The 22,001-nt window shown below is 41.8% G+C and overlaps 1 protein-coding gene across 6 annotated transcripts in view; it reads right to left on the bottom strand.

The window, feature by feature from the left end:
* glra1 (glycine receptor, alpha 1) overlaps positions 1-22,001 on the bottom strand; it is a 118,303-nt gene that overhangs the window by 77,226 nt on the left and 19,076 nt on the right. For 2 of the 6 annotated variants that reach the window (XM_005741234.2, XM_013912934.1), the window contains exons 2-4: positions 16,475-16,599; positions 16,185-16,196; positions 6,546-6,584 (exon numbers count right to left, since the gene is read on the bottom strand). In XM_005741234.2, coding sequence (XP_005741291.1) covers positions 6,546-6,584; positions 16,185-16,196; positions 16,475-16,599 — 176 coding nt within the window. The remainder of the gene's footprint in view (positions 1-6,545; positions 6,585-16,184; positions 16,197-16,474; positions 16,600-22,001) is intronic. The other 4 variants (XM_005741235.2, XM_013912935.1, XM_005741237.2 and 1 more) reach the window with 2 other exon arrangements.

Below are 22,001 nucleotides of genomic sequence, written 5' to 3' on the forward strand. Positions count from 1 at the left end.
TGTTTGTTTGCCAGCAGCATGTGTTTGCATGTGAACACTCCCCTCTGCAATATTCCAGCTGTTTATGCATACTATCCACACACACACACACACACACACACACACACACACACACACACACACACACACACACACACAAAGTCATTTCAGTTTAAGCACAAAATAAAAACAAGCTTTTTGAAGATTAAAGGACATTTAGCGTCATGATTCTTCTGTAACATGTACTCATGAAAACCATCAGTAGTTTGAATGTTTCCAGCACCTGGAGACAACCTTACTGCTGCTGGCATTAAAAAAGCTGCTGTTGGAAATGAGTAAAGTGGCACGGCATCAGTTTTGTGACTGAACAGGTGACCTGATTACAAATATTATGCATTTGTAATCAGGCCACCTTATTACAAATGCATAATATGATGAATGTGTGTTTTATAACACACGCCCATAAAAAGGAAAATATATATAGATATCATTCTATATTTATCCAGTCATAATTGAGAAATTGTGAAATTGCACAAAACGTTTGTGCAGGACAACGCGTGTGTGTTATTGCTGCTGGAAGCACTTATTTATTCGGAATAACGGGGGAGATGTTCTCAGGACAGGTGCGTAGTCGGTGCAGGTGCTCAGACCCTGCAGTGACCCTTCAGTCAGTCACCCTGATGTTTTTGGCTGTTGTGCTTAATTTGCGCTAATTCAGTCAGGTGTCACATTTTGATCTTCTTGACACCTCTGTGTCATTTTCATGTTTGAGGAGCTTCTTGTGGGATGAGGTCATAAGAAAAAAGGACCGGATGCTGTGGTCAGAGACGAGTCGATGGCTTTCATTTCTTCAAAGCTGCTGTGTGTGGACGTTTCACTTGTTCTTTTTATTTTTTGTGTGGTTGTGTTAAATCTGTGATCTAAATAATTACACTTAACGAGTTCAAATCTGATATTGAACAAGCACATTAAAGTTTTTTCTGTCTGCTAGAAAATGACCAGCTAGCGGCGTCAGAGTCTCAGAGGTGGGATATATTTTGGGGATGATAGCTGGTAGAGGCTGGAAGAACTTCTTGACCATTGCTGTGTTTCACTGTAAATGATTAAATAAGCACAGTGGCCTCAGGGAAATATATTGTGCTAACCCCTCCATCCTCCTCACTTGAACATAATCTCTGCTATTTTGGGTCATTTGTTGAAATGCAGCAAAAAATACCAATATGTGATTTTAATAAAGTGACTGCACAAAGGGCAGACACTGACGCAGTTTGGGATGAAATCAGTAAGACTCACACTTGACCTCAATGCTATGTAAAGGAGAAATTAATGAACCATTATTGAATCTTATTGGGTTTAAATTAATCTGTTTTCATGGGTAAAGTTTGCTGAAATACTTTTTTCTTCATTATGGGTGAATGTAGGTGCTTCCTGAGTAATGACGTCACGTTTTGAAATGCCAGTTGTTGTAAATTATGTAGGAGGCTGGCCTTTCCAAAGATGAAAAGCAGCCACTGAGTTTGATAGTTTGCGTTTGCTGGAAGAGCACCGGATGCTTCATCTTCAGTAGCCGCTATTGTTCAGAGCCTGACCATGATTTCAGTCACACTCCTGGAGTCTGTCCTCTGAACATTTGAGTCACCGGTGACGTCCTGCAGTCAGCACAGGGGGGAGCACCAGTGTGTTGGAAAGTAGAGTTTGTAGAGCAATAAGAACTATGTACACAGAAATATGCCGATGCTTTTGTAATCACTGCAGCCTTCTTTTTTTTGATCAAACACCCAGAAATCATTAGAGGATATATTATAAAACCAAAACGATGTCCTGTTAGCCTGTCATCCTCGTTCACTGGATTTCTCTGCAACATCCGCGCTGCATTGATTTAACGACCTCATTCAAATGAAAGAGGCTGCTGCACACTTTGACACACAGCTGAAGACGACCTCAAAGACGCCTGAAGAAGAAAGTTCATGCAGGAGCCGTCTTAAAAGGAGGAGGAGAAACACCTCCACACCTAACAGCGCTCTGATTTCAGGGGGACCCACTCCAAATGTGACATTAATTGCTTTACCAAAAAATGTATCACCTTGTCTAATTATAGGCAGACAGTGAATTAAGTCTGCAATAAATGAGTCGCTGGACCTTTCAGGGCTTTCTTTGCCAGCTTTTGACTGACAGGAGAACATGACAGGCTGGCAGCCAGCTGCCCGCTGGGAGACAGAAATCAATAGCAGGTCTGCAATGGCGACGGAGACGAGGTGACTCGGGCTTTATATCAATGGATTAGTGAGAGGTAGCAATGGAAATGTGAAAGAGATTAAAAAAGGGAGGAAAATAAAAATGTGAGCAGCGATGTGTCTGTTTTAGTTCCTGTGTGTGTTCTGTGTGTGATCTTTCCTGTTTGCTGCCCTCGTGCAGATGGAGTGTTTGCAGAGTGTGTGTGTGTGTGTGTGTGTGTGCGTGCGTGCGTGTAAGACAGAGATGGTCATCTCCTCAATAAATTGGCGTGTGATTTAATGGCGTGTCGTGATGTGCTGCCGTTAGCTCGACGCTTTTAATCATCTTGAGGGAAATGTAGATAGTCATTTGAGATTAGTGGACACACACAAGTGCACGCGCGCGCACACAAACACACACACACACACACACACACACACACTCTGTTAAAACAGGTCGATTCAGTTTTATTAAAAAACACTTTTCCATCGCTGTGAACACGGCTTCACCTTTAAAACGTTTTTTCTTCATATTCAGAACGTTTTACTAAGATTGTTTTTTTTTTTTGTTATTTCTGTGTGGATTAAAGACAGAGGCCGTTGTGTTAACATTAAAATCAAAGAAATGTTTTGACTCTTTTTTATTGTTTTAACTGCAGTAAAAAAAACCAAAAAAGCATATTTTCACTACTTAATGTTAATACTTGGATAGAAAATTATGAAATATATGTGAAAATATATACAAAGAGTTAGGGTTAATTTTACATGATTTATGTGTGTAATTAACTATAATATGAGCTCTCACATGAGTGCCTGTGACAGAGAAAATGCTTTAGTCCTTCATGTTCATCATCTGAGGCTTTCTTCTCTGGTGCTTTTGTTGTGAAATACTTTGATACTTTTATTTTGGCAGCGTGAATAAGTTACTCTAAATTCCTGCAAAGTCTGAAATTACTTTCATTCAAATGACCCCAGAACACCAAACACAGGAGCTGGTAATATATTAAATAGAGATTAAACGAGCTGCTTTGGCCACAGAAGGAGACGCCAAAGTTCTTCTTTGTTTCCTCACATGGGGATAATAAATCATACAACACTTCAATAGTCTGCTTTATAAGACTTTCAGTGCTTCACACAAATATACATGCCTGTATGTTGTTCTTCGGAAAGTTAACATGGATTTAAAGCATTAAAAGAATTTCTGACTAGTAAAGAAAACTTTTGTAACCGTGAAACGAATCTTTAGTCATTTTGATCAAAGCACTCGTGATTCGTGTGGTTTTGGAAAGCCCTGCAGTTAAAATGTTCTTTGTAAACCACAGTGCAGTGATGCCATACTATTTAAAATAGGCCACATGAATGGGAACGACTGTGTGTAGGGGGATATTCAGCTTTACGTTCAGTAAAACGATGTGCTGTGCTCCAGCCTGCAGTAATCATTCTGCAGCGTTGGCTTTCTGCAGCACTGTGCAATCACATTAGAAAGGTGTTCTTCATAAGACAGGCCACTCGGATAAGCATAAATCTACATAGCAGCAATTTTTTGCCCTCAATAAAAAAGTTAAATAACCGCAATATGCTCCGACCTGCAGTCGTCACATTAAAGTGTCACCTCTCTGAAGCACTGTGCAATCATATTACGAGCCGTCCTCGCATGGACGTAAATCTGCGGAGACGGACTGAATCTGTGGGAGGACGGAGCGCCCAGAACCTGGCCTAACAGTAATCTGCATAAAGTATCTGCAAGGAGGTGGCTCCTGTGAAATATGTGCTCAACATCCCACAACAGAAGGAGCAGAGCAGAGCCTCCAATCTGATGGTGGCCATGGAGAGGCACGAGCCCCGACCTGCTGACTGGATTCTGCTGAACACGCTGGAAGTAAAACCTCACCACCCGCCATCTTCCTCCTCTTTCTCCATCCTATCTGGTCTCTAGTCTTCCCCTCCGCCTCCATCTCCTCCGTGTGCTCGGCTTTGTTAGACTCCTTCTTTCCTCTGCCATCATCACCTTGTACACAGACTTCCTTCTTTGCTGTCTCTTCTATAGCATTCTTGTCTCTTCCTCTAATCATCCTTTCCTTCCCTCCTCTTTGCTCTCCTTTCATTTAGTCTGTCCACTCCTACTATCATATGATTTTACTACTTATTATTTTGTGTCTCTTTCTAAATAATTTAATTTTTTCTCTGACATATTCTTCCAATCCTATCCCTTTCTTCTTCTAATATTCCCCTCTCGCTTTGACATTAATCATTTTTCTTCTAAAACTGACATTTCCACCAATTCTGTCTGCAGCCAAAAATATCACCGCTACATACGCCTTTGTAGCAAAAATGCACGACATGTCTTCACAGCACTGCTGTAGGTCTGCTACATGACCGTGCTTTATGTTGATTAGCGATTACAATGAAGGATAACCTACAGGTGGAGAAGGGTCTGTGGGTCCAAAAAGGGGGAAATCCCATCATCTAGAGACTGAAGTGGGCAAGCAGCTCATGGCTGACTCACAAAAATTACAAACGAAGCAGCTGCAGCATGAATAAGACATTAATATATGACTGCAGCTCGGACCCACGTTAACGTCCAACCTACATTCTTTGATTTCCTGTCCAGCACGTCTGTGAACTGGAATTTTTCTCCTGCTATTTGAACAATAAAAAGAGAAATGATTTCTTATCAGCTCTGCACTTTTATATATTCATTTTATTTATTTTTAGCACCAAGCCAGAGTGTAAGTTATGCATCTCAGCAGCCCGGAGGCAGACAGGCTGCTGCCTGCTAATATAAACGCTGTCTCCTGTGACGCTGACAGTACTGGGAGGAGGTAATTGGGGTCTTTAGTCTGCAAACGGCGTCTCTCTCAATGGCGTTATTCACCCAGAGAAATCAGACGCAAGAGGATCGCATCTACTGTCCACTGCCGAGGTCGTTTTTTGCCGCGCTCATCGTTAGATGGCCGGTTAACTTTTTGGAGGAATAGTATCTCGGCCTTATTTCCTCGGTCTTGTTGCTATAGCGATCAGGAATATCCAACTGAAAATAATGACGTTTCTTTAACCTGCGCTGCACTCTGCAGACTCCGTCTGGCAGCATCGAGCAATAAGATTACCCAGTGCGTAACCTCTGCTGTTTGCTCCATCGCCAACTGTAATTGTCTGGAAAGTCCTGCAGCAGTAATTTGTAGGACGGACCCTGTGAGCGGATTGTGTATGGGGCTTTCTATCACCGCTTAGAGTCTGTGCATGCAAATTAGGGCCACGCAGATATTAGTTACAACTGACAGGAGCCACTGTGTTAAAGGGCCTGCTGTGCTACCAGAATTAGCATCTTCAGCTAGGAGGACAAATGAGATGAGAGCGATCCTTTAACGCAGGGCAAACGGGGAGAAAGGTTACAAAGCTGTTGTAGTCCGTGCTCTACTCTAGACTTCATTTTACTTTTTATTTCCTGCACACTAAAGGTACACAATAAAAAATCTGTAAAATGAAGGAACTGTTTTTCTGATAATGAATTTTACAATTTACATAAACCTCTGTAAAAACAACATAATGGCAGAAAATTACCAGGACACAGGCTGCTGTGCAGTACTGCACATTCCTGCATTACATAAGGATGGCGGGTAGAATACAACACTGCTACACACCCTACTACATGTGCCATTAAATGAGTCACAAGGATGACAAAAAATAAATCATTCTTATAGCTGAGTTTGGAAAAACACTTTAAAAATGTTCTGTGTGAAATTTTAATGCTGGTTTTGTATCTCTGAATGAACCAGAACATCAAGTTCACTGATATGAAAACACAAGTTTGAAAGCTCACATAATATTAAAAACTGGCAGTTTTCCTGTCTCAGACAAAGTCCATTTTTTGAGTGGCTCCATGTCTTTGTCATTTAGTACAAACTGTTCTTATAGTGCTGTGATGAATGCAGTTTACTTAAAGCCAAACACTAGGAGAAGGACAGGTTTGCTGGTGTGATCACCAAAGTGTCTACATTTGTCTGTGTCAGGGAGGAAAAAAAGGTTTTCTATTGCCAGACACAACCGTCTGCAAACAATCATGGCTGACACTAAAGGAAAAACATCTGTCAGGTCAAAAGTGCACGCCTAAAATATTTTAAATATACTGAAATGCAGTTTTCTTAGTTATTTCTAGACATTTTCTGATAAAACCTCCAGCAAAACATCTCCACAGTTTAACCAAAAAGCATTTCCCTCATGTTCCTAATGGTGTCAACATCTGGAAAATGCCTCGTCGTTGCATTAAAGACAAATGATCACAAAAGTTGGTGAGGGAAGAGCAGAAGTAGAAAGTAGAAAAAAGGGAAAAAGAAACAGGAAAAGGGAAAGTACCTTTCTTGTGAGTAGCTTCATTTTTGGAGCCTTTGGGGTCTAATAAAAAAAAGATGAGAATTAAACACAGCATATACTAACAACACGTTACCAACTACACGTTGTTTGTCCTCGTTAAGGAAAACAACCGCGTTGTCTATCAAGGAGCGAACAAGACAGCAAGGCTCGATTATCTACGGTGTCGCAACACTCTGCCAACACTCGGCCGGGGTGAGTGTGTGGCAGCGGGGGAGACTTGGGGAGGGGCGGGAGGAGGGGGGCAACATACTGTGAAGGCAATAGCAGGAAGGAGGGATGCATGAGACTGTAGAGAAACAATCTACTGCCATACTGCAGCGGGCAGGACAGGAGAGGCGATGCGCTGAGATGAAGAGGAGGAGAGTTGCAATGCAGTTCTGTCAAGAGGAGCTGAAGTAAAACTAGCAAAATGCACTACAGGAGATGCAAGAGGCCAGAGAGAAAGAGGAGGAAGAGGAGGAGGGCAGGGAGGTGCAAAGACTACATGTCAAACTGGCTTCATTTAGATTTTTCCCTTATCTTGACGGTTTTGACCTCGGTAATTTTGGGCAACAGGTAGACGGTGACTTACACATTTCACAACAACTCGAATGAAACAAAGCAGCCGATTCTCCGTCCCCATCGATATTTCGACTGGCAACAGAAATGGCACTAACCCTAAAGGAATGGATAAATGATCACCAATCTTAGATGTAATTCCAATTCTTCCTATTAATATGAAGTCATTTGGCTGAAATGGAGCCCATCTGGATGACAAAAGGTCCTACTTCAACCCCCCAAGAAAGTAACAGCCTCTCACAAACGGGCCACATTATATCGTAGCTGAGAAAGAGAACTTTTAGTCTGCACAAGGCTGATTGATAGTGGAAAAATGCCAACCCGCTAATGTCAAGGAATCAGAAGTTAAAGCCGAACGATTCATTGCTCCGAGATCTTTCCCCCATTCGCCCTTGGAAAGATAAAGACTTAGCCCGATGTGCCACTGAACGTCAGTGGCTCATCGGATTGGTCTAAAAAAGTTTAAGAAAGGAAACAAAGTAGAGATTTTCTTCATCAGCACATGCTCACAGCTGCCGGCTAAACTGTGATTTAACACCAAGCCGTCTAATTTTCTGCAAATCAAAGACTTCCAAATCAGACATAACGTCAGAGTCGACCTTCAGGTATTAAACGGTTCTCATGCACTCAACAGCAAACACATTTCATTTCAAGCTATTAAAATTTTTTCTTCCAGTTACTCAGAATTATGAACAGAGGCCAACAATGCGTCCTATCGATACACGCCGAGGAGACTGTCTTCCTTTCGTAACTCATGTTTGTTGATCGATGTCCTATTTTGTCTTCGAACTGCACTGAACTGAGAAAACCGGGCACATCCTGCTTTGCTGTACTTGACAACTGCCAATGTGAAGGATGGGAACTACACCCAGTAGAAGTCTGCAAGCGATATTGTAATCTGTCACTGTCAGCCTGAAAAAAAAGGGAAACGGCTTCTAAGATAGATGGAAAGTATTCATCGTGACCATGAACTGTTGTAGACAGGTGACTTAAACTCTATAATCTGCCCGAATCCACCAAAGGCAATTTTTCCTCCCTCCTCTGTGCACGACAGTCTCTCCGTGTCAGGACTAAGCCTGGGCTTAGCCTCGCGGCCAGGCGGCCCGTCGAACATCTGAGGACCTGATCCTGGCATTAATACCACAGCAGCTTTGGTTTTTTGGACTTTTGCTTTGCCAGCAGAGGGGATCTCGTAACGCAAGCTAATTACTAGCACTGTGCACAATCAATTCTCCTGGCTTTGCAGCAAAGGTACAGAAATGAAACCAGAGGAAAAGAAAAAAGCTCGCCTCTGCGTTCGAAGCAAAGATGCTTTGTCAGACAAATACAGGGTTTTCCCCGAATGCTTTTCTCTCTACTTATACCCCAGGGTCCCTCCATCAGCTGAATGTTGGACGCATCTGCCACGTAAAGCCCGAGAACAGCAGCCCGTGGCCTGATTGTGTGGGGGAAGTGAACAATTACACGCCAACCTCTCCATCAGGCTATTTAAATGGATTTGGTGGGCTTAAACCTTTTTTCCTCTGGCTAGTAATTAGAGGTGCGACGGCGCAGGAGGACCGAATGGCCCTTTATAAGGCAGTATTCCCCTCCTTATAAACTTATTAGCCACGGACCGGTGGACTGCAGAGGGAGGAAGACAGAGTAATGTACCCATCGACTCCTTTTACACATCTCAGAGTGGCTGTGTGCAGCCTAAAGCTAAAGAAGGTTTTTGCTATCTGAGGATCAAAAGGAAACAATAATAATGTGAGCTATTTAAAGCAAACAGAAGAGGAGAGGAATTCATTCATTTCGACAACATGGCTCATTTGACAGTGCTCTAATTGCCAGCTTGATCATTTCCTGTTTGGCTCACGATAATGAACAGATTTAAACTTTTGACTGCAGAAATTAATCCGACCACTCTCATTCGCCTCTTTCCTCCACCTCTTAGACTCCTCTCGTCCGTTTTGGTGCCCTCACCATCCTATTCAATATTCCTCTCTTTGCTGCCCTTGCCGTTCTGCCTCCTCCTGCTAGACGCTCAACTGTGATCAATATTTTTGTCATAACTCTGGGGAGAGTCACCTCTGTGACGACATTAAAGTTCCTCTCTCCTTGCAATATAGCCCTCATCCAAATTTCCTGGCTTGGAAAGGAGAGGGCCGTTACCTTGAATACTAAGAGAGCCACAAGACCTTCCTCTGGGCGAGAATGCCCACTCACCCGAGCAGATTTCAGCGCTTGCATCCTTGTAGAGTTGAGAAAAAAAGAGGAGGGTGTAGATATTGTAGTTTGCATCCCAGAGCTGCTTATTCAAGACTGCTGCAAGTGTAATACATAACTGAGGAACACTGGGTCCACTGGGAACTGTGTTAGCATCAGAGTTCCAGCTCTAAGCGAGCACAAATCTGTTCTGTGTGCAGTGCGACACCCTGCATTTCACTTCTGCCACCTGCACTTCTTCCTAATCTCCCATCGTGGGCAAATCCCTCCAACTTGTGTCTTTCACTTTGTCTTTCTCTCCCCCCACTCGCTCTCCCATCCATCCCCCCCCCCGCAGCCATTCCTCCATCCTACGCTCATTACCTTATGCCCATTAATCCCATTAAGTAGCCATTAAACAAGTGCTGATAACACCAAATGAACGTCAAGCTCCGACAGCTAATAACTAAAGTCCCGCCTCGGCACGTTCAACTCCAGCAAGGAGAGAAGGAGGAGGAGGGAGTCGCACAACACAAGAGAAGCAAAGAGTTGTGTAGCTTTGTGCAGCAACAGCTCCTCCAGCTGTGCAAGGACAAAGTGAGGAGGAGAAGGAAAAGAATCTCTCGTCCCCTGTGCATATTTACTCAGGTCCACCGAAGCAAAGTGACGCAGTGATGATTTTTCAGTGAGAGGTCTTTGATATCAGGAGGAGGGAGCTTTGCCAAACAAAATAAAAGGACTGTTTCAAGGAGCAAACACGAGCTATGAAGCAACAACGGGGCCGCTCAAGAGTGCAGAAGATGAAAACCTGCTGAAGCACAGATTTTAAAGCTGGTGACACACTCAGTGTCTTCTCAGGCAAAAAGCCCTGCCTTGCAAACACGGGGGAGTCGGAGGGTGGGGAGTTTGGTTCGCCAGTGGCCTGTTCAGGTCGAGCCTGAAACCAGGAGCTTGGTCCGAGTCATTGGCCTTGCTGCTGCTCGGCTTGAGTGATGAGGAAGGACAAGGTTATGGCGGAGAGGGAGAGGAGAGTCACAGTTGTAGTCGGCACCATTCATCAAGCGTGCACGAAGACACACACTTGGACACAAGAAGAATTACACAAACCCTCCTCTCCCTCATTGGTTCCCTCGCTAACCCCCCATCTCTCCCTCTCATACACACTCCTTTATCTCCACAGCGCTGTGTGGCCATTCATTACCGGGGTAGTGCATCAGAAGTACTCGGTGCTGCTGTCTGAGGAAGTAAAAAAACTTCCTGTATGACCTCACCTGCTACCTGCTCACCTGACCAAATGTTTCAAGAGACAGATGCTAAAATAAAGGAGGGCTAAACAGATAAATAGGGGACAATTTCTTTAATAATGAACTTGTCTTTCAACCACCGATAAGGAAAATGGATATGCAGGAAGAGATGAGGAAAATAAAAGGAAGAGGGAAGAAAAATGAAGATTAAAATATAAGAGAATAAAATAAAAGATCTGATCACTATGCAGAAATAAATAAGACCAAATGATGTGTAATGAGCAAGGAAACTAATAAGGAAGCAAAAATTAAGAACGCAGCTATAAGCAGCAGACAGAAATAACGAAAAGGCAAAGACAGATGTGAGGTTTGGATGAAACACTGTAAAAACTGAGAAAGCAGGAAAAGAGAAATGAACGTAGGATGAAGTCATGGATTATAAACAGCTCGTCCTGAATGTGTCACGAGTGCTTGCTCTCCTCTCTCCAGCAGACGAACTAAACTAAATCAACCAGAAGCTTTTTGCCCATACACTGGGCCCCTGCACCGGATCACTGGGATTTCTTCTCGTGCTGCCATAGTCATAGCCTGGGGCAGATCTCATCACTTCCCCATTCTGTCCCCTCCCGCCCTCCATCTACTGTGGCAAAATTAGCAGGGCTGGTGCTAATTGGATGAGCATGTATGATGTGTAGGAGGGAAAAAGAGGAGCACGGGGAGCTCACAAACAAAAAAACAAGAAAGAAACTATTTATGACATGCAGCAGTGGTGAATGAAGAAGAAACACCCAGTGCATCATGGGAATTCCCCAGCAGCCTACTCCTTTTGCAGCATAACTAAGGGAGGATTGAGGGTCACCTGATCCAGCCCTAACTATGTGCATTAGCAAAAAAGAAGGTTTGAAGCCTAATCTTTAAAGTAGAGATAGTGTCTGTCTCCTGAATCCAAACTGGAAGCTGGTTCCTGGGGCCTGAAAACTGAAGGCTCTCCCTCCCGTTCTACTTTTAAATACTCTAGGAACAACACGTAAGCCTGAAGTGTGAGAGTGAAGTGCACTAATGGGGTGATAGTGTACTAGGAGGGGATATGATGCTTTCAGGACTTTGCACGTGAGAAGGAATTTAAATGTATTTCTGGAAACAACCAAGATCAGCAAGGTCAACGAAGGGAAGATAAATCTCTCTTTTTTTTATCCCTGTAAATACTAAGAAATTACAGTAGTCCAGCCTGGAAGTAATAAATGCATGAACTAGTTTTTCAGCGTCACTCTGAGACAGGATGTTTCTCATTTTAGAGATATTGCACAAATGGAAGAAACCAGTCCTACATATTTGTTTAATATGTGCACTGAAGGACATATCCTGGGGTTCCTCACAGTGTTACTGGAGACTAAGGTAACGCCATCCAGAGTACAATACACTCAGTTTGTTGTGAATTTAGATTTACATTTGCTATGTTCCCCATCATAAAATAGATATCAGTTTTACTGTAGACAGAATATCTCAAACAGCACGTGGGAGGCGTTCCATCCAGTAAAATAACGGTGGTACACAACAAGAAACAAAAAGATATCTGAAAAGCAGGTCAATATTAAAAAAAGACACCAAAATGGATTCATATAAATAATACAACAGTGAAGCTAAATCTAGTGTGTTTCCACTCCAAGTGCTTCACACTACAAGGCTCGTCCATACATCCTGCACCACACAAATCCTTCTCACTCTCGCTCTGATGGATGCTTCAGGGCCAGTTTGGGGTTCACTGTGTTGACCGCCTGATGTCACCTGGATGGTCCCGGGGTTTGAACCACTGACCTTTCAAATGGTGGCCACCACACTCTGCTTCCTGAGCCATAGTTGCCCCAGGTACTGACCCGACTTCCTCGGGCAGCTTGTTTGCGTAGCTGTGCGGCTCTGCGTGTGTTCACTTCTGCTGGTTTTAGTTAAAAAAAACAACAACTTTGTTCTAGTCTAAATTGGAAATTGTGCAAAAGACAAAATGAAACTGTGTGACGCGCCCAGTGTGTTCTCAGGGTAATACACAGTTATCAGGGTGTCTTCACCGTGTTGGAGAATGTGCACAGGTGACGGTGACGTTTCCACTACAGCAGCTGACAAGCATGCTAGTTGAAGGATCCCTTCCTTAAAAAGCTTCTAAGGAAACACGTTCGAGCGATCCGTGTGCTGAATGCCACATCATTACAGACACGTCACTTATTAAAGTGTTCCCACTTAGCATGTTATGGTGATGATTATTTTTGTTATAATACCCCCATGCTATTCTAGTTCTTCCTTTTTTTGCTCCCTGCCTGACTCCCCTACTGTGCAAGTACATTTTTTTTGTTGTTGTTTCTTTCCCCCCGAGTTTACGAGGCTGCCGAGCTGTCAAGCTGTTTATTTCATGGGTGTGATTAATGCAGGGGTGTAGTCAGCTGGTAGGGGACGCACACAAACACACACACTTACACACAAAAGACTGCATGAATGAGCAAGTCGGAGAGATCACGCTGTGTTACTCTGTCGACCTGACAACCATGACAGAATGTGGAAGTTCATGTCGGGCTGTCTGCTAACGATGGCCCCTGACACAATTAGCTGAGCACATTATATAAAAGATGGGCTCCTCCTCCTCGTCCATACGTATCTTCATTACAGATCTGCGTTCGTTACAAATTTACCCCAAAACAGAAAGTATCTGACATCTGAGCTCATTTAAATAAACGTGTCTGTGTTACAGGGGACATTGGGACTCTTATTATTCTGTGCGTGTGCGGCACAGCGCCGGAGAGTAATTTCATCTGCATTAAAAATTTTTATTACATCGCATTAGAAGAAGGAAAAAAAGATTAAAGCTATAAATTCAAATAACTGCCACACATGCCTGTTTAAATCCTGATTTGTAAAGGTCAGTGCAGTGCTAGCTTCAGTAAATCGCGCGGGAGTGTTGCTGAGCAGAGCTGAGGAGAAATCAAATTAAAAAAACAGAAATGATCTCCAAAATCGGCTCGCGACAAACACCTGAGCAAACCCTCGGCAGGTCGGCCATTCTGTAGCCAAGGCAGGTTTAATAATGCGCACTTAGTCACAGCGAAAACCCTCCACTCCTCTCAACCCTGTCCTGCGTGAACCGAGATATCCTGCTCACCATATAATGGGTTGTACCATTATGGACTCAGCAAAGAAAAAACAGAAGAAGAGAGAAGCTCCATGGCAGCATTCAGAAACAAAGCTGTGATTCACTTGTGCACATTCTGTGTACCTGTGTGCTCAGTGTACAAAATATTAGCAACACCTTTAAATTTCACCTGTTTTTGATTTAGAGACGACGGGCAGATGCAGAGCAGCAGACAAATAGCATCGCATGCTGACCTGACGCAGGCAGCGTTAGGTAATGTACGTCATCCCTCCAGGTTTGATCACCGCCAGAGATCCCAGAAAACATCTGGGTGAGAAGTGAACGGCAGAAATCTTTTCAGGTTATTGAAAAGACGAAGCTTCTTTCTACCCCAGCAGGTAACATGCCACTTACTATATTACACACACACACACACAAGCAGAGTGCTTAACAAATATATTAGACCACCAACAAATTAGTGGTTTATGCCACGGCTGACCTGAATGGACCAGGCAGGTTCTGTGTGTCGCAGCGTTTTTCTGTTTCTGTCTAGAATGAATTCGGATAAAGTCTCATGTTAAAAAACACATTTTCAAGGTCAGCTTCATGATTTATTGGTGGGAAACTAACAAAAAGTCCAATAACTTAAAATATTCTCATCTTAACATCTAAAGGTTTAAGACGTCACGTCACATTTGACCTCTGACCTCTCCTTCAAGGTCAACAAACTGATGTGAAGGTCAAAGTTATAATAATGATTTATGGAGATATTTAAAACTATGTTTCTTACTCCCATCTTTTCAATGTCGATCTTGTTTGTGTTGGAAACGTTTGTTTTATTAGGTATTTTTTATGTATATTTTTCATCTAACAGGTCATAACCACAATTCCTATACTAGGACGATGCTTTATCTTATTAATATATTTTTATTATAAACCAAAATACACTTGGTGTTTATTACAAAACATTTAAAATATGAATAAATCATGAAATAAATACTACACATGTACTATATTCATATAAATAAAAAATATACAAATATTTTAGTAGGGTACATTAAAATGTGTTTCAGTGGGTTTATTAAAGTATGTTTAAAAAGAAGAAAGAAAAAAATGAGAGCCGCCTCAGAGGGGAAGCTCTCTGAGAGCTTCCTGTTTTTTAATGTTTCTCGTTAATCCAGCAGAATGCTCTTTAATTAAAAATATAACCATGTAATATCTTATCCATGAATTTTAAAGTTTACAGTTTTATGAAAAAGCAGTGAAGCACATTATTATTTTGCATCGATGAACAGTAAAAATGAGTTTTAGTTATTTTTATTTTACATTTCTAAAATATTTGACAGATGGTCTCATACATTTGTGAAGCTCTGTATACACACACACACACACACACACTGATCTGATCACAACCATTTTACGTGAAACAGATCAGATCAAATTGAGCCAAGTGTAAGGGCCATTTAGATATTTATAATTATTAATTAATGGTTTGGCAAATCTTGATAATAACCTGAAAAGGTTCACTTTTCACTAAAACTTGGACAGCGCCTAAAACGTGCGGTGATTGGGTGATGGGTTCCCGTGTGCTTTTGAGGTTCATGTTAAACCTCCTGCAGACCAAACTGCTGCCAGGTAAGACTCAAACTCCTTACACATCCCACTGATCTGCTTCTGATCAGACTTGGAGGGGAACTGAGCGTACCTCTCACTAACATTTGAACCAATCTTCATCCTTTAAGTGACGACAGTAGGACAAGATTTACTGTCTGGACTGCAAGGTGCCAAGGATAGCAATGCTTTGGCAGCCGTATATAAAAAAAAAACAAGTAAGGCACATGTTGTAACAGGTGATTAAAGGTTAATACTTAAGGAAGACGTGTTGATAAAAGCTGGAATATCACCGGGGTACCAATATTTTGTACACATGACCCAACAAACCTAACGGAAGACATTAGAAATTTCTCACATCCACTTTATAAAATCTCAGTTCTGGCAGTTTTAAACATGCAGCAAGGCTTAAATGTCAGAAAAGCACGAGGGGAAATCAGTTTGTCTGTCTGTTCAGATGCTTAAAGATGCTGTAAATGTATTTTTAACCCATTGCATTAGTCATAGACTTTGGTGGATACGGAGGGCTGCCCCAGTTCTCTCATGTCCAGTCTGTGTTCCTAATGCAAGAAGTTTAAAGCAGAAACCTCTGACATGTGTCTTTATGGGGGCTTCCATTCAGGGAGGTCACTTAAAACTATATCGTCATCATCATCATCATGAAATCATGGTCAGCAGCACACTCATGGGAGAGAGGCACATTACCTTGACCACCAAAACAAGCACTCAGGATACTGTGTGGATACCAAGGAATGTAGCCAACTAGCTTAGTCCTTACTGGGGATTTTGTCATCTTACCATATGATTGTGGGTAAAAGTGCAAGGCTGGACTTGTGTTAGGGGAAAAAAAGGTGGGGGGAGGGAGTTTGGGGTCTGACACCTAAACTGAGCCGTGGGAAGAATTACCTTTGTTCCACACTGCAAAGGGCAAATACAGAGATCGACAAATTGAGAACAGACAAAAACATTGAAGTGATTAAATATACAGCAACAAAGTTTCAGCAACATCGATGTCTAAACATGTTATTTTCCTTTTTTCAGTTAAGCTAATAAATACAAACCTTATCTTTGGTGACATTCTTGGCTAAACAGGCATTTAGAGAAGGTAATAAAATGCAGACACAGCGCAGGTCTTTTCAGGGTACGTTTGGCTACATTCCTGTTTTATCCGACTGAGTCTTGGTGGCAACGCCTACCTTTAAAATTTGGTCGGATTCTGGCATCGTACCCCGAAACCTTGCCCATGAGCTTGTCCAGAAATTCGGACGGTGGCATCGGGGAGGCAGCTTTCCTCGCTGCAGCTTCTTTGGATGCTGCCAAGCTAGAAGAGAGAAAGGTAGACATGGTCAGCAAGAGAGGAATGGTGGATCCCAACAGATTTATGCAGCCTGGCAGTGTTACAAACAAACAATTACGTTTCATGTAAATGATCCAAAAAAGACCTGATTAACCCCAAAGATTACATAAACCCCGCCATTCAAACCTTTTACTGGCAGACATGTCTGTGAAGGTTCTTAGTCATCCAGGTCATCGTAGTCTAAGGAGCTTGGAAAGTAAGGCATCTGGACTTCTTTAAGTTGCTTGAAGACATTTCATCTGAGAAGCTCCTTCAGTTCCAAGAGCAAATGGTGGAGAGTCCCAGATTTTAAGCCCTATGGGAATGTCCCCCCCAAGAGGGTCATGGATTGATCCTCTACCTCTACATGAGCCAAGGTGTGAAAACGGGTGTAGGTCACAATCAACCAAGTTACGGGTGAATCCATAGTGAAGCCTAGTCCCACCCTATCATGTAATTTACAGAGGTCAAATGCCCCAGGGTGTGAGTGGGCATTAAGGCATCTGGGAAGAGATCTCAAAACTGGATTATAAATGGCAGAGAGTCAGTGTCATAAGCCCTCTGTTCAAAGATGGTCATTCACAGTGGAGATAAATGGCTTCTTTCACTCCTCTTTCAAACCATCTGTCTTCTCCGTCCAAAATGCTTAAAATCTGGGATTCTCCACCAGTTGCTCTAACAACTGAAGAAGCTTCTCAGATGAAATGTCTTCAAGAAATTTACAGTAGTCCGGACGCTTTTCTTTCCAAGCTCAATAGACTTTAAGTGAACCTCATTTCCTCATTTCAATGACCACATCACCATAAAAGAATTACAGAGCTAAAATCACAGGTTGGTGCACTTTCACCCAAACATGATGTTTCTCAAACACAGATGAAAAGCAGCCATCACGGGTCATGAACACAGGCTGTCATGTGTTACAAGGAAATCTGACGAAAGAACCAGAGCATGGCTGAAGTGTACGAAAAGCCACAGCGTACGTACTCACATGTAAGTCTGAGCTGTTGATGGCCTGAGAGCACATCTTTTACTCTAGTTTAAACAAATTTGGTAACAAAACACGTTCATTTGTGATTCTAATCTATAAAAACAATGTACCCGTGTGAGAAAAAGCTGACAGGCAGATTCTTTGTTGTTGTTGTTCATTTTAACAAAGAGGTAGTTCACACTAATAAATGATTAAATCAAATATCTTAAAAATCACCTTTGGTCCTCTGGAGGTTATCCCTGCTGGCATAAAGCAGCTCCCGTCCACACCACAGATTCAAATCAAATTAAATTTATCCTCATTTGATTTCATTTCGTTTTATCTATTTTAATTAAAAACTGACTAATTAAAACTTTACAGTCTGTGACTTTAACGCCTGGCTACAAGAAACATGCTTATTCTTTTCATGAAGTTGTTACTCAAATGCTGTGATTCACTTAACCAGCTCCCATTGATTTTGCAGTTCAGTTCTTTACCTTATTAAGCTCATCATGCTCATTAGATGCTCTCTGCATAATGCCAAATCCCCAGCACAGCCTTGAGCCCACAGACATACAACGAGTCCAGAGCAAACAGTCAATAACGCTGAACACACAGACGATGATGGACTGCGCTAAAAACCAAAGCGAACAGCTACGGCACATCAAAGAAAGACAAACAGGCACCAAGCGGCTCTCCTGTTGCCATGAGGATCACTGTGGTGACCCAGCTGAAAATATTGGTCTTGACAGATATAGTAAATGTCAGTGCAGCTTGGGACATAAACGCTCCTGCATTTATTGAAATGAAGATGAGCTGTGTTCGTTACCTACAAATGTGGCAAAAAGTCCAAGTCATTAAACTTCCCACTGCGAAGCCTGAAAATATACTCAGCATTTTACTGCAGGGGAGCATTCTTAACTCAGAGCTTAAAGCTAAACAACAAGGGGCCTATTACGCTTTCTGTTATTTTCTGTCATATTAGTTCTCTCATAATGGTGGTGAGGAAATTTCTAATGATGACGTCAGCGTCTGTACAAGTTCAGTTCAATTCAATTTTATCTATATAGCATCAAATAAAAAAACAAAAAAACAGTTGCCTCAGGCACTGGTACAAAAAGCTGCAGGCTGCAGTAAAATCTCTTCATATGATTATCAGACACAAAGTTCTGTGAACACACTGCTGTTCAAACCTCTGTTTGCAAGAGGAGGCCAATCAGAGGAAAGCTGGATTTAAAGGGAGGCAGAGGATGAACTGAGAGGCACAGACCATCGTGAGTCAGTCTGCAAAATCTCACTTCAATTTATATGGCATCAAACCAACAGAACAGTTGTCTCAGGGTAATTTATAGTGTAAGGTAATGAGCTTCTCACCTGGAAAAAAAAAATCTGTATTTAGAATAGGACTATCTGAAACTCGTACATGTAAAAAAATCACAATTACATCCTAATAGATTCCAAAAATCTATTAGGATGAGGAAAAATCTGTTTCCCACTGTTGAAGCCTTCCCAAACATCCTTACTTTATAAAACAACATATCTCCAAAACTTTGGATATTTCAGATCTGAGCACCAAATGCAAGCTTCTGCAGCTGTTCCAGCTGTCGTGACTCCGAGCTGATTATTAGTTATTGATGTGGCTTTTAGTTCCTGTGCCACAGCCTGTTTGAACCCTGTGGTAATGCACGCCTCTGAATTTGGAATTAAATGCTTGGCTGCTTCAGTTGGATAGAAAGCGAACTGACAGTGACTCTGAACTGACCCGTGGCCCGACAGTGGAGGTGCATTAGTGGCCACTTGTAGTACAGTTTGTATTTCATTGCATCATTTCCTGCTGGGTCCAGAGACAGCACGGACAGCAGTGCGATCCGAGCTATAAATACGCTGCTGAGCTGACCCACTTCATCTGACCGCAGCTCCACGATGAGCTTTGTTATCCAGGAAGACATGAGAAGAACTCTGAAAACCTTTCACCGTGCCAGCTTTGTCCTAATGAGTCGCTGAATTAATCAGCAATGAGGACTGAATGAGGACTGGGTAACTATTAGTTTCTGTTCTTCATTCTCATTCATATTTTTTGGATTTTTTTAAGTGTAATTAGTTTAATTAAATTCTACAAATACACTTTCTTCCATGTCAGTGTCCCTAAGAAAGTAGATAAAAGCATGTAAGCATTTTTCTAGCACCTGTCATGACAGTAAAGGGGTTAACTACTGAACGTCATAATCAGAATACTTTATTAATCCCAGAGGAAATTATGTGGTCACTGTTGCTCCATGACAAAAAAAGCAAACAAGTTAAAGTACTACAGTTAAAGTAAATAGCTTGAATATAAAAATATCCCTGATATAATACACAAAAGAAATATAAACTATGAAGTTGAAATGAAGGTGCCAACAGTAAAGGATGTGCAGAACTGCGGGGGTTTGTGCTTTCAAACTAAAATCTACGCCATAACTGCAAGCCCCTCTGAAACCATACCCCGCAACCTGATGTGCATCTCACTGGAAATGTGACTGCACGTCTGTTCAGCACCGTTGATTCGTCCTGTGCATTTCTACCTTTTCCCTGCAGTTTTTAAGTTTATCAGTAAGAGAATAGCCATCATCATTTCAACAGAAGGAACAATAATCATAGCATCAATGTAAGGACTGAAACATGTCAGAAAGTTCCTGTAGGGAGATTGCTGAAACTATCAGAGTGTACAAAGAAGTGGAAAAACGTGAGGGACAAAGATGTCCGACCCCCGGAAAGAATGCCCAGAACAAAGAGCAAGTGCCCAGGAGGGAAAAGGTCCCCGCATCTAAGGCGCTTCTATCTAGACTAAACAACGATGCCGTAGTTACATCATAGCTCTACAAAGACTCACCGCAGAGCTCTGAGTCATGCCTTAGTTAGGTTTTATTAAATAGTTCCTCTTATAATCTTTACTTGTTAATTTATGTATTCTCTCTCTTTCTATCAGTACATCAACTCATTCTTTGTTTTTATTTTTATAGACTAATTGGATTGTTTTGCTTCTCTTTGGTCCTGTGTGTATCTCTGTCATTTTAATCTTATTATTTTCTTCATTTGGTCTTTTTGCTTAAAATGTTCTTAATTTTCACTCAAAGTGTAGAAAAGTGTCCTTCAGCTTCATTTAATCCATCATATCAGAGCAACGTGTGCACATAAACCTGGTTTTAAGGCCAGGTTCAGCAGCGGTCCATGACTCGCTCTAATGATCATATTATTGCTACAAAAAAAAAAAAAGATTCCTGATTTTTAATGAATAAATAAATAAACACTCAGACAGTTTAACTGTTACTATATAAATAGTTAAAAACCGTGAATACGGTTCATGCTGTTGCACGGGGAGCATATTTATACGTCACTGTGGTTCCTGAGCTTGCGTCAGACTACAATCATCTCACTTCTCTCTAAACACAAATAAAATAAATAATAATAATAAAATACATTTTTTACCTACTCAGGGACTGTGGATGAACATTAGCTAGTAGCTAAATCTGGTGCAATGTTTCATCTTTGTTTTTGTACCCGGTCCCTGAAAAATAAATGCTAATGACTTTTAAATTTTATTTTTATTTCAAGTATCCGATCAAGCTGACCGAACTCCTCTTTGAACGTCTGAACCTAAACACAGGTCATAAATAAAATCAGGGCCTAATGGGAATTTTAATGACATGCATGTTTTATGACGGATCGACTCGGACCAAACCTTCTCAGAGTGAGTAGATGTTATGGATTTTGCTTCTGAGGAATAATTCATTTTGGTGCTGGAACATTCCCACTTTACAGCACTCAAACATTCAGCGGTCGTTTTCAGCCACCATGACTTTATCCCAGCTCAGGATATCAATGATTGAATATAGACAAAATTATTTCCTAAGATACTCGAGTCCAGACGACAAAGTGGGGCAGCAGCAACAGGACTTTTTGGGCTGTTTTCTTATCATTTCAGAGTTAGATGAGTTCAAAGGGTCATTAAATTAGCTGGTCTGTTGTGACTTTCCTGTTTTCAAACTTACAGTTTGAACAGTAAATGTGAGAATGATGATTATTTAACCTCCTGATGAGTGTGTGGGAGGAGTGCGCTGCCGCTGCATTAATCTCTCATAAATTAAAATGACAGATGATACAGTCGATCACGCTCACCTTCTAAATGTAAAACTGCAAACCATGACTTCCAATATGGTAAATTGTGCCGCGCAGCTTGATAAATAGTGGCATTAGCAATTCATAAACACGTAATGCGGCCGGCGCTGTCGCTTTATCAGGAAACTGCTGATCAGAATCGCAGTCCGCCTGGAGAAGACGGGAATTATGATGGAGCCGTGATTGGAAAACAAAACAGAAAGGGACAAATCTCTCACTAGTTCTTGTCTCATGTGTACACAAGCATGATGATGAAGTAAATATA

Source organism: Pundamilia nyererei, unplaced genomic scaffold (assembly GCF_000239375.1).
Source record: "Pundamilia nyererei isolate P.nyererei 1_Seehausen unplaced genomic scaffold, PunNye1.0 scaffold00108, whole genome shotgun sequence".
Lineage (NCBI taxonomy): Eukaryota > Metazoa > Chordata > Actinopteri > Cichliformes > Cichlidae > Pundamilia > Pundamilia nyererei.